Source organism: Neoarius graeffei, chromosome 5, assembly GCF_027579695.1.
Source record: "Neoarius graeffei isolate fNeoGra1 chromosome 5, fNeoGra1.pri, whole genome shotgun sequence".
Classification (NCBI taxonomy): Eukaryota; Metazoa; Chordata; class Actinopteri; order Siluriformes; family Ariidae; genus Neoarius; species Neoarius graeffei.
In genome coordinates, this window is record NC_083573.1 from 53,182,078 (window position 1) to 53,194,545 (window position 12,468).

At 39.6% G+C, this 12,468-nt stretch overlaps 1 protein-coding gene across 3 annotated transcripts in view; it reads left to right on the plus strand.

Annotated features, from left to right (window-relative positions):
• Positions 1 to 578: 578 nt before the first annotated feature.
• ptbp2a (polypyrimidine tract binding protein 2a) overlaps positions 579 to 12,468 on the plus strand; it is a 61,177-nt gene continuing 49,287 nt past the window's right edge. For 2 of the 3 annotated variants that reach the window (XM_060922030.1, XM_060922031.1), the window contains exons 1-2: positions 579 to 674; positions 2,716 to 2,743. In XM_060922030.1, coding sequence (XP_060778013.1) covers positions 667 to 674; positions 2,716 to 2,743 — 36 coding nt within the window. In that variant the 5' untranslated portion in view covers positions 579 to 666. Of the gene's footprint in view, positions 675 to 2,715; positions 2,744 to 10,330; positions 10,470 to 12,468 lie in introns of all 3 variants that reach the window. The other variant, XM_060922032.1, reaches the window with a different exon arrangement.

The window sequence follows — 12,468 nt, forward strand, 5'->3', positions numbered from 1 at the left end:
AAAATTCAGCTTGTTACTAATTTGTTCCGGGTTGGACCCAATTTTGAGCTAATGCTCTTGGGCTATAGGCTAGGCCACAAGCTGAAGGCCTGGCAAGTCAGGGTGTGTAAGAATGTAGGTATGGCACAGCAGGGCACTCCAAAAATCCACCAGAATGCAGGAACATCTACTAAATCCAAAATCTCAACCCCACATCTCCAGCTGGACGACCCACAAACAAAACACCAGAATGCAGGGGGACAAGTGAATATCAAACTGAATACAAAATTCCCACTTACTGCATGGTGTGCGGAAAAATTTTGCCGTCCCCCCAAAAAAATCTCACTCCAAGGAATTTTGAAAAGTTGGCACCCCTGACTACAACACCGTGTCGCCTGGAAGGCCCCTATTATCTGGAAATGACCAGAATTTTAATTTCTATCTTAAAGCTAAAAGTGCATCCAGAAATAACAACCATTTTGCAATGAGCATACTTTATTTCAGTCTTAGCCACATTTAGCATATCGATATTTTACAACAACAACAACAACAACAACCCAAATTTCCTCGACTCGTGGATTTCCGGTTTTTTCCGGAAACTATTTCCGCCTCCATTTTGTTGCCTTGTATGCAGCTAGAAGAATTGTTGCTGCTGTTATTTGGGTTGCGGAGAGGTATTTTTCAGCGATGGACGGGTAAGTTTATGTCTGTTATTATTGCTTTTAACGTTATATTTCTGGGAATGTAAAACTTTAAACTACTGGTAATTCTGTATGTTAACACAATTACCCCGCGTGCTACGAAGCTAGCTAGCTCATTGAGTCGCTATAAAATGAGGCAGATAGCGTGGTGTGTAGTTAGCAACATTTGTGTGTGCGGGTTCAAGGACCACATAAGAGCAATGTTCGCATGAGGAAGTCTGTCAGTGTGGGTCTCACAGAATCCGGCTTAGGTGTAAATAAAGCAGACTCGGTTTAAACATGTTTTTGGCTTGAGTGGGCTGTAGCTGGGAGTCATGTGTTTAGCTAACACTCGGGACGAACAGACCGCCTGTGTGTGTGTTTGTTTTGGGAGTCAGGTTTATAGCGGTACGTTTTTATTAGCAGTAACGGTTTAGCTGACGTGCACTTGTATAAAGCCAGTCGCGAAAATCGCATGCTTAGCGGTCATTGTGTTTTACAGGCTGACCACTAGCTAGCTACCTGCATAACTAGCTAAAATGTGCTAGCATGCTATCTCCTGCTAATCACTTGCGGTTCCCGCTGCTTTATGCTACAGAGCTAATCTGACCAGTTAAGAAACGTGGGTTTGGCTGCTAAAGATAACACGGATGGTAGAAGTGGACACAATGTGAGTGAATTTATAGTATCGTAGGCTCTAATATTTTGGTGGGTTGGTTAACGTTTTAAAGACCGCGACGTTATTACTAGCAAGCTAGCTGGGGAGGTTTTTGTTATTAACTTGCAAGGCCGGTGACTCTTCATCCGGGCCAGAGAATGATGCGTCACATCCACTGTACTGTTTATAACCGCTCTTAACTATTTAAACATTTTATAACCGAGAGTATGAAACTCAATAATGTTAGCTTTCCAGTGATTGCTCATGTGTATATTTTGACTATTTTTGTGACTTAAGCTTGTTCTCGGGTCAGTTGATATAACCGGAGCAAACTTAACAACTTTCCCAACATTTTTATCCAATATTTTATAAGACGTTATAGCTTAAGGAAACTCCTGAAACGTTTACTTCCCTCTTCTTTACTGATTTTTGTGTTTACTGTTGTTTCGGCTTCTAGAGATTCAGTAAATGCAAACATGAGCAATGCATACTGTGTTCTGTATTGTATTTTCCCCCATCAAACTAAGCAAAACAGTTTTTTTTATGTCAAAGTTAAGGATTCACATAGGGCAAAGGGGGCATTAGGCCCCACACTTTTTTTTTTTTTTTAAATTAATACAATTTTTTAAAATATAATTATATGGTATAAAGAGTGTAACTTTTTAGTAAAAGTTTAATTACATTACATTGCATGTATTTAGAAGACATACTTATCCAGAGTAACATACAATGTAAGCTGCCTTGTTCAAGGCCATTCCTGCTAGTCCAGGGCATCAAACCAATGACCTTTTGGTCCCAAAGCTGTTTCTCTAACCGTTACACCATGGCTTCGCCAGTGGAATAAAACAAACACAATTACAAATTAACTGGCATCAAATCCAGTGATAAAAGTGCAACAGTTTTCCAACAAGTCAATTTTTTTTTATTTTTTAAAACAGTAGAACCTATTCTCTAGAGGTGTGGGGCAATAAGCCCCCAGCAGAAGAGTCCAACTTTCAATTTCTGTTTCATTTTACTGGGTACAGTTATCATTCTGACTGGCTCCTTAGTAATCTGCAATGACGTGCTACTGATAAATCCCATGCATTTTCAGTGTAGTGGGGCTGAATACCCTACAGGGCCTAATGCCCTCTCTTTGCCCTATTCCCTATGATCAGTCGGTTGGTCAGCCATCTAATGGATGTAGTGAAAGAGCTTTTTTTTTTTTTTTTAAATTCATTAGAGAAGACCAAGAAATAAATGAAACTTAGTGTTAAGGGCTTTATTAATGTATTAAAAGCCACTGTGAAGTCTCCAACTCATTTTAACAAAGTTTGATTGGCGCCATACATTAGTTTTGATTGAATTAGCTTCTTAAAGTCTTCATTGTTTGTCAATGTTATTTTGTCTGATTTTCAGCATCAGTGATGTTGCAGTTGGTGTAAAGGTAAGCTTTATCGTTATTTTTTCTTTAATGTATGCAATGAATGCAACTAGATTTATTGATCCATTTGTCACGTGGCTGTACAAATGCTATTTAAATAAGTGTTTCCTATAGTACAGGGCTCGACATTAACTTTTTAATCCACTTGTCCATTCGGACAAGCAGCGTTTTTTCACTTGTCCTGACCATAATCTCTTTTTATTACTATGTATTTACTAGTTCAGTCCTTGAGCAAAAAAAAAAAAATCTCCCAGCCTTACTTGCCCGATGGGAGAGCAGCACCCAAAACATACTTGCCTGAAAAACTTGAGATGCACCGATTGACCGGCTGCCGATCGGAATCGGCCGATTTTCACGTGATCGGCCATGACTGGCGACCGGCCGGTCAAAATTAAAATGTGCCGATTTTCTGCCAATCAAAACTTGTGTATCACATAGAGATGAAAGTGGAAATACTCGTAATTCGCAACTAAAAAGACTGCAGCTACACTGGCAGCTTGAGCATGCTTTCTAGTGCGATTGTGTTGCGCTTGCAGAGAACAGTGTCAGTCCTGTGCACCTAGCGAGCTCCGGCGCACGCGCCGTTAACAAAGAACACCTGTCTTTATTAAATATGATACAATGGCATATGGCAGTATGACTGAAAATTATTTTTGTATTTTTTGTTACTGAATGTGGGAAGAAGAAAAGGGCTGTTCCATAACGGTTAAATTTTCAGACCTAAATATGAAAGTGTTCCAAAGCAATATTATCCAAATATAGTGAAATTTTTTTGTGCCAGATATTAGATGTGACAAGAAGAAAATGTTTGTGGTTGTGTGAATTTCCCATTACAGGAATTAATGCGTTAGCCTATTACCAAACATCTAGTTAGATTTGTACAAAGAGAGAGAGGAAAAAAAAATTTTTTTGTTTGTTTTACAATCTTGGTTGCATTTGATTCCATTGGAAATTACTCTACAAATACACATTTGACAAAGATGATAGAATGGCTATGGTATAAGTATGACTGGAAATTATTTTTGTATTTTGATACTGAATGAAGAAATGAGTTGTTCCATAAGGCATAAGTTTTCAGATCTAAATAGGCTCATGAAAGTGTGTTCCATAGCAGTAGGCAAATAATATATGAGGGGGAAGTTGCTTTTTGTGCCAGATATTGGATGGGAAAAGAAAAAATGTTTGTGTGAATTTCCTATTTCAGGAATTAATATGTTAATACCAAACATGAAGAAAGATTTTACAAAGAACAATGTCTTTTTGTTTGTTTTCAACCTTTGAGGTGTTGAAATTTTATTACTGAAAATCTGGCAGAATGTTCTGTTAAAGAAAAGATAAAAAGAAAAGTCTTTGTGTGTGCTGTGAAGTGGTTTGAAAAAATGAAATCGGAATTGGCCAAAATCGGCATCGGCAGGTCACACTCCATGGAAAATCGGAATCGGCCCAAAAAAATTGCAATCGGTGCATCTCTATGAAAAACAATTCCACTTGCCCAGAGCTTTATTTTATTTTGGAGAGGACAGAATGCAGTTGATTTTAAATAGGTGAAGCAGCATAATTATTATAAATCCACAAAACCATAATACCAATATATGCAGACGCATTCAGAAAGAAAAGTTCTAGTAGCAGAAGAATGAATAATTTAGGGTATATTAAGCTGTGGAGAGTTTTGAATGAGTATAATAATGCTGGAGCTTTGTTTCTGTTATCAAAGGAACACAGTCCTGTGCAAAATGTCACCGTGGAGTCAGAATGTAGTAATGAACCTACAGTTCAAGAGAGTTCTACACAAACACACTGAACTTTACAACAGCTGCATGCATGTGGAATGGCAATAAATCGACTCGGGCAGGAAAAACTATTTTGGATAAAATTGTTGTCCGTTACACACTGATCAACCTGTGTGACTAAGTTGTGCCTTTGAACCAAGAATTAATGAAAAGGGAACTGAACATTAACCGTTTATTATTACAAGGGTGATTATAGTTACTATATGGCTACAGCTAGAATGTGCTGATTGTTAGCGTTTGTAATTATTGTACCATCCACTATTAGATAAAATTAAAATAAAATCTTACAGCATTGTTTGAAATAGGGTTGGGCGGTATTACGGTAAGAAGGTATCCCGAGGTATCCAAAAGTACCAACGGTATCGGTCTCATTACCGTCATTTTAAAAATATATATAATATCTAAATAAATATGGAGTACATGAGGTCATAATATAAAATAATAAATTGAAGATCATCCCGAATAACTGTGTGATCGTATTTTCACTAATTCTATCAATTTCCTAAAGAAGTTCTCATCGCGTGCAGGGTTGTTTATGTCGTTACCATGGCAACCCTGCATGACATTTGGAGTCTGACAGAAAGCTTCGCAAGAGACTGAGACCGCGGTTGAAAGATGGCAAGTCAAGATAACGAGTTAGTGGCAAAAAAAAAAATACAACATCGGCAGTGTGGCAGTATTTTGGTTTCAAACCAAACGAAAAGGAAGAGCCAGCAATAATGTAAATGACCACGCAAAATCGAAAAAAATCTAATATGTCCCCTAAGGCACACCATAGCCTGGGGTACTCCACTTCCACAAGATCTCTCCAATGAGTTGTGTTTTGAGTAGGTTACATGAGTAACAACAAGGTAAAATAATATAACGTATGACATTTGGGATGTGGGTAATAAACGTTTGAAATGTCATCTACTGAAGAAACGGAAGAAAACATCGTAGCGTAAACTGTTAGGTTTCTGGTGGGAATTAGCAAAGCGCTTGCTATCTTTGTTGGGTGTGTTAAACCGTATGGATTTAAGTGGAATAATTGTAAGGAGTTATGTGATCAAGACAACGTTTTAAGCAAGGTAAGGCCATTTGATTATTAATTTCCCCGCCATGGCATGACGTGGGCCCATATGATTTTGCCTTGTGCAGCTATCACGCATTTGAATTAGGTTCGCCTCATTTGCGCTGAAGAATATGGTTTATCGCGCAGTCTAAACGGACTTGGGTGTTGGTTGATTCTTTTTCTTTTCTTTTTTTATTTCCCATGCTTGAAAGGGTATGATCCTGCTCATCGTGTACTTTTTTTGATGGAGTAGGTGAAATAGTGCTGCAAATGGCGTTTCAACGCAGACATGTGTAAACGACAGTTGAATGCTATTTTCAAGATGAAGGAAGAGTTGCGTGATGCTTTGAAATATCTCTTAATCCATTCATCAATGCACAAAATTCGCTTTGCTGCTTAATCCATACCACAATGCACACAATTCGCTATGCTGCTTTTAAATAGTACATTTGAGGCATAGGCGCAGGTCTGGACAAGGTCCGCCGGTATAGGCGCACGTTACACAGTAGGCCGAAACAAAATATTTTTTTCTCGGTAATACCGTATACCCCGGGAAAACACAGAGACAGTTTAAAGGTATCAAAATTTGGATACCGCCCAACCCTAGTTTGAAAGTCTAGAGCAAGATATTTTATTTTACAAATAACACTTCAGATTTTTTTTAACAATAATAAGCATCACTGTATAAATGACAGTGCAGATAGCTGTGTAACCACCTGTCCTTGGGGTTGATGAGACATGGAGTGGTGGGGATACCATCTAGCCCACAGTTTAGGTCCGAGCCCTTTGATACCCCTTTTCCACCAAATCAGTTCCAGGGCTGGTTCGGGGCCGGTGCTGGTTCACAACTCGTTCAACTTGCGAGCCAGCTGAGAACCAGTTTGCTTTTCCATAGCTCGCGGTGCTAAGAGAAGCCACGTCAGTTACGTCGCTGTATACGTCAGTTACGTCGTTGTATACGTCATTACGTCGCTGTATACGTCAGTTACGTCGCTACGTTTGCATAAACCTTGGCGCGAATATCGAAGCAAAAACAATAATAATAATGGATGACTTCGCGTTTGTACAGCTGCTGCTTCTCGTTGCTTAAAAATGGCAATCTTTCGCGGTCTTGTTATTGTTGGTCTTAACAACTCCTCCCCCCCGCTGACGTAAGCGGTTCTTTTCTCTGGCCCAGCAGAGAATTGGTGCTAGCCTGGAGTCGGTTTTTCTGGCCCCAGAGCCAGTTCTTTGTCAGTGGAAACAGAAAACCCGGTTATAAACTAAGCACTGGCCCCGAACCAGCCCTGGAACTGATTTGGTGGAAAAGGGGCATGAGAGTAAACAGAATGCTTTCGCAACATTCTGTTCCCAAAAGCTGATTGGGGGGGGAGAGAATGTTGGTCTTTACACAATGTTTTCTTGCTTCTCTTTTTTTTTTTTTTTAACTATTCTTCCGTGTCGGGACTTTTGGGAAGAAGAATGCATATTCCAACATGTAGTTAATGCTAGGCTATAAATTTGCACTGTCACTCCAGTCGTTTCGAGGAATTCTGTATGGACCATAACCGCTAATAAACTCTAATTTCCGTGTATATCTATCCTGCGCTTCTTTCTGACGAAGACTGTCCAAGTAATCTGGTAGTAGAGCTTTTTTAGCTGTAGTTTTCTTCGGACAACAGCAACAGACCCTGGACATCTCCACTTGGCTTCAGTATGTGAACAGCCAATCAACGGGTCCCGTTTGTGTTTACGATTTTTATATCACAATTTACAATCAATGGGAGACACCCTTTGTCAGCTGTCCACCAATCACAGGTTCCCGTGCCACAATGGCGGTATGTTGTTAAATATTTAGAAAATAAAAATGAAACCATCAAAAGCAATTAAAAAAAAATCATAATTATATATACTGGTTAGAGGTAAGGAACATTATTCAGTGATATTGTCTGTTATTAACTCCAGTCATAGTATAAAAGTTCCAAGTTTGACACCTGCCTGCTTCAGCTGCGCTGCTGGCACACGATGTCCTTGACCCTCGTCGCCCTTAGCCAATTGGTATAATTACGTCATTACATGGATCCCTCTGAGCCAAGTTTTTCCAGCACACTGGAACACATGCACACTTCGGCGAGTTATAACCAAAAACAAGGAAATTTGAATGATTTCCTCAAAATATTTTTTGTACTTTTATTCATCAACACAATATATAAAAGTTTTAATGCATTTCAAAAAGAGACGAGCTACTTTATACCCTGTCCACACTAGGGATTTTGTACCGATACGAAACTACTTTCGTACCGCAACACCTGTCCACACTAGCAACTATACCGGTACTGTAGCAGTATAACTGTATCGGTACGAAACCCACAAATGTATGGGTTTCGTACCGGTACTGTAGAGCTTCGCTGTAGTGTGGACAGATGAAGCGGCTCTGTATCGATACAAATATAATGCGCATGCGCAAAGTCACACACCTCAATCGATGTCTTCGCTGAATAAAATAGTGAAGAACGGAGATTCATTTGTTTCTTTCTCAACTGCCTCGCGCGTTTTATACGATTCCACAGAAAAAATGACCACCAGAAATACAGACTGTACATTGACAACAAAAAGCACACACACGTTGTTTCATCCGCCATATTCTCGGAAGGAAGTTACTCGGTAACCACGGAAACATTTCGCGCACGCGCATTTCAACTGCCGTGAAAGAAAACCGCAAACATTTCTTGCCAGTGTAGACAGATGCACTAAACTGTACCGGTATACTTTGTATCGATACAGTTATACCACTTTCGTACCGGTATAAGTGTGAACACAGCATTAGACTGGTTCCCAGCTTTCTTGGTGCAGAGTGAGCATACAGTCAATGTCTCTGACACTTGGTAGGATTAATTTTGTACTGGAACCAGTTCAGGAAAACAAGATTTTTGATAGACACAGGTGAACTTTGTTTTGAGGAGGAGTTCGATATCACAATGCATGATTCACTTTGCAGAATAATAATAATTGAAATATGCTACTGCCGGACTGACAGTTCAGACCTGCATCATGGAGCGGTTGCTTAGCTTGCCAGCACTAACTTTTGTCGTCCGATCAGACGATTACCATTAAAGTTTTACTCGTCCTTGCACATACTTTAGTCGTCTCAGACAATTGGACAAGCGGGTTTTCGAGCATTGTAGTTCAATGAAAAGAAAGTGGTTGGTTAACAAAGGTTATCAAAAAGCAGGCATAGTGATTATCATTTTTTAATAATTTGTAATTTTTCAATAAAACTCAAACTTTAATTGTAACAATAAACAACCTCTTCAGTGCCCCATTATGGTGCATGTTGTGTTAACCCAATCTGATCTGCAATTTTAAGAGTCAGACTCACCCAAATTCAAAGCTTCTGGAGGAAATAATGTTAAATCTTGATTAATCCAGTAAAATGTGAAGTATAAATTAATTTAAAGAGATGAAACTGAAAGAAAACAAGTTGGACATAAGGGTGACAGAATCACATTCTGAATGAAAACAAACCTGAGGTCAGCACAGTCATACAATTCCTGTGAAATATTTTGCAACATTTGTGATGGTTAATGTGTGCCATACAAAAGAAAAATACAGTGAATGTCCAAATGAAATGATTCACCACCGATTTTTATTTTATTGAGGTATTGGATTGTCATTTCCCCGATTTCAATGAATTCAAAGTCTATCTATAATTAGATATTTTTACACACACATCTGCTGTACTCGGCTTCTCTTATAGATGAAAGTCTTCCGGATTTACCCGGAAATCCGAATATTTGACAAAACTCTGGAAAATCTCCGGTTTTCCGAATGGAGAAATTTATTTTTCGGATTTTTCGCGTTCCTAGATGCGGTGTAATACTTCGCATCATCCTTGCATGGGCGCAGTCCTTAAATAGCCCAAACATAGTTCATTGATTAAAGACAGACGTTCTTTGTTAACGGCGCGTGTGCCGGGGCTCGTTAGGCGCGTGCGCCTTCAGGTGCATGAGCTAAGGCGCGCAGGACTGACACCGTTCTGTGCAAGCATAACACAATCGCACTAGAAAGCATGTTCAAGCTGCCAGTGTAGCTGCAGTCTTTAGTTGCAAATTACAAGTATTTCCTGTTGTTAATAATTCGCCATGTCAAAACAAGCAAAACTTTCCTCCTCCTTTCGATGTGAAGAGAGGTAAGCAATTTATTATATATTTTTTCCATCAAAGTTTCATTTTGTGGCTTCGAAGCTAAGTTTTAGTGTGTCGTTTCTAGAACGCAACATCAAGAAAACATGGAAGAAACAGCAATAATGGAAGACCCGGTTTCTAAGCTACCTAAAACTAGCAATGATAATTTATTTTTTGTTACATAATGTACTCAGGCTGCCAGTCAGTGTGTGACACACACACACACACACACACACCCTGAAAAATCCTAGCTATGCCCCTGATTTACATGAGAAATTTGGTATTCATTGGTTTGTTTAAATTTACACAGTACGAACTAATGTAAACAATTGGCTTCAACTCGCATAAATATAAATTGGAAATTTTTAGTTCACTTTAGGCCACACCAATTCGATTAGTTGGTTCTCGGAATCGCCGCTTGAAGAAAATGCAAAATGGAAGAAAAAAAAAAAAGAAATCGACTGCAGGTTGAGGTCACGTGACGTCGAAAACCAATCAAATCGCCCCTTTCACTTTCGATAAAGACTTGTGGAAGAAACATGCCTGTGGAGGGGAATCCTGCAAAGCCTGTGTTTGTGATTGTTAGGATATTCAGCGAACAGAAGCGTAAAATCTTTGACAGGTGTGTCGAAATTCAAGAGGGGGAAAACTTTGCACAGTTGTACTCAAGATGCTGTGAGCTTGTTACCCTGCGATGTGCCAACTTGGACAACAACTCTGTGGAGGTGGGTTTGATTTATATATTTCATTGATTGATGTGAGGGGCAAACAAAAAATAATTCGAAGTATTTAGCCATCAGAAGTAGCCTACTCCTGGTCAGATCTTTTTTTCTGTGCATTGTAGATGTTCAATTGACTGTAATTCAATCGTTTATTTAGCCTCTCTGTTTACTGGTTTGCCTGATAAAAGACGTGCAGCCAGAGCTAGCCCTTAATGCATATGGGTGGAAATAAGATAAGCTATTAAAAGAGCCATATGAAATGCGTAACAATAATGTATTGTCTTTTTGTTTCTCTATTATGAAAGCCCTCTATTTCCACCACTAATTTTACCATCAGAGCATTTTTTTTAAATTTTATTTTTTTGCGCGCGCTTGCTTCATATTTTTCCTGAAAAAATCCGAGAACCAACTAATTAAAGGAACAGTCCACCGTACTTCCATAATGAAATATGCTCTTATCTGAATTGAGGCGAGCTGCTCCGTACCTCTCCGAGCTTTGCGCGACCTCCCAGTCAGTCAGACGCAGTCAGACGCGCTGTCACTCCTGTTAGCAATGTAGCTAGGCTCAGCATAGCCAATGGTATTTTTTGGGGCTGTAGTTAGATGCGACCAAACTCTTCCGCGTTTTTCCTGTTTACCTAGGTTTATATGACCAGTGACATGAAACAAAGTTCAGTTACACAAATTGAAACGTAGCGATTTTCTATGCTATGGAAAGTCCGCACTATAATGACAGGCGTACTAACACCTTCTGCGCGCTTCGGCAGCGCACTGATATCTGAGCTCCGTATCAATGCGCTGCCGAAGCGCGCAGAAGGTGTTAGTACGCCTGTCATTATAGTGTGGACTTTCCATAGCATAGAAAATCGCTACGTTTCAATTTGTGTAACTGAACTTGTTTCATGTCACTGGTCATATAAACCTATGTAAACAGGAAAAACGTGGAAGAGTTTGGTCGCATCTAACTACAGCCCCAAAAAATACCATTGGCCATGCTGAGCCTAGCTACATTGCTAACAGGAGTGACAGCGCGTCTGACTGCGTCTGACTGACTGGGAGGTCGCGCAAAGCTCGGAGAGGTACGGAGCAGCTCGTCTCAATTCAGATAAGAGCATATTTCATTATGGAAGTACGGTGGACTGTTCCTTTAAATTGGTGTGGCCTTAGTTTATGTAAACGCACAACTCCTACTAAACGATTGATAAACGAGGCTCAATGTCCCCAACATTGAAACCTGAACGCTTTAGGCCCTGTCCACACGGCAACGGATTCAGGTGAATCTGATAAAATTGTTTATCGTTTCGGCCTGGCGTCCACACGGCACCGGTGTTTTGGGTGCCCCACAATGATATTTTTTGAGAACAGGTTCCAGAGTGGAAAAATCTGGCAACGGCGCCGTTGCGAAGTCGTCTGGATGAGTAGAACGGATTTGTTTACGATGACGTCACAGCCACATGACTAGAACAAGCAGCACTCTCACTGTTTTGTATGAACCACTGCATTGCATTCACTTTTGTATACAGCTTTTCTTTTAAATAAACAAGTAACTGAACCATTTCTTTTTTTTTTTATTGGATAAGACTGCTTTTCAAAATGTTCACACACAGTATAAAAAGTTATATAAAAATGCTTTTCAAAATGTTCACACACAATAAGAAAATTAAGTTATATAAAACTATGCACACTAATAAAACTAATTTGTACACACAGAAGGCACGATTTCCTCGCGTAGTCGCAGCCATCTTCTTGTTGTGTGTTTGTTCCTGACAGTGCTTCACACCGGGTAGAAGAAGGGGTTTATGTGCATGCGTCTACTTCTTCTATTGTTCTGGTGTCTCCAATGGGACCGTCTTACAGCGCCCCTAGAGGTGTGGCATGTGTATTGCATCGTTTTCAGCAAGCGTTGCGTTGCCATATGTACCTGATATTTTACTGATCCGTTGCCCATATGGACATGATATTTTTTTTAAATAAAATCTCGTTGCCGTTGTTGTGTGGATGT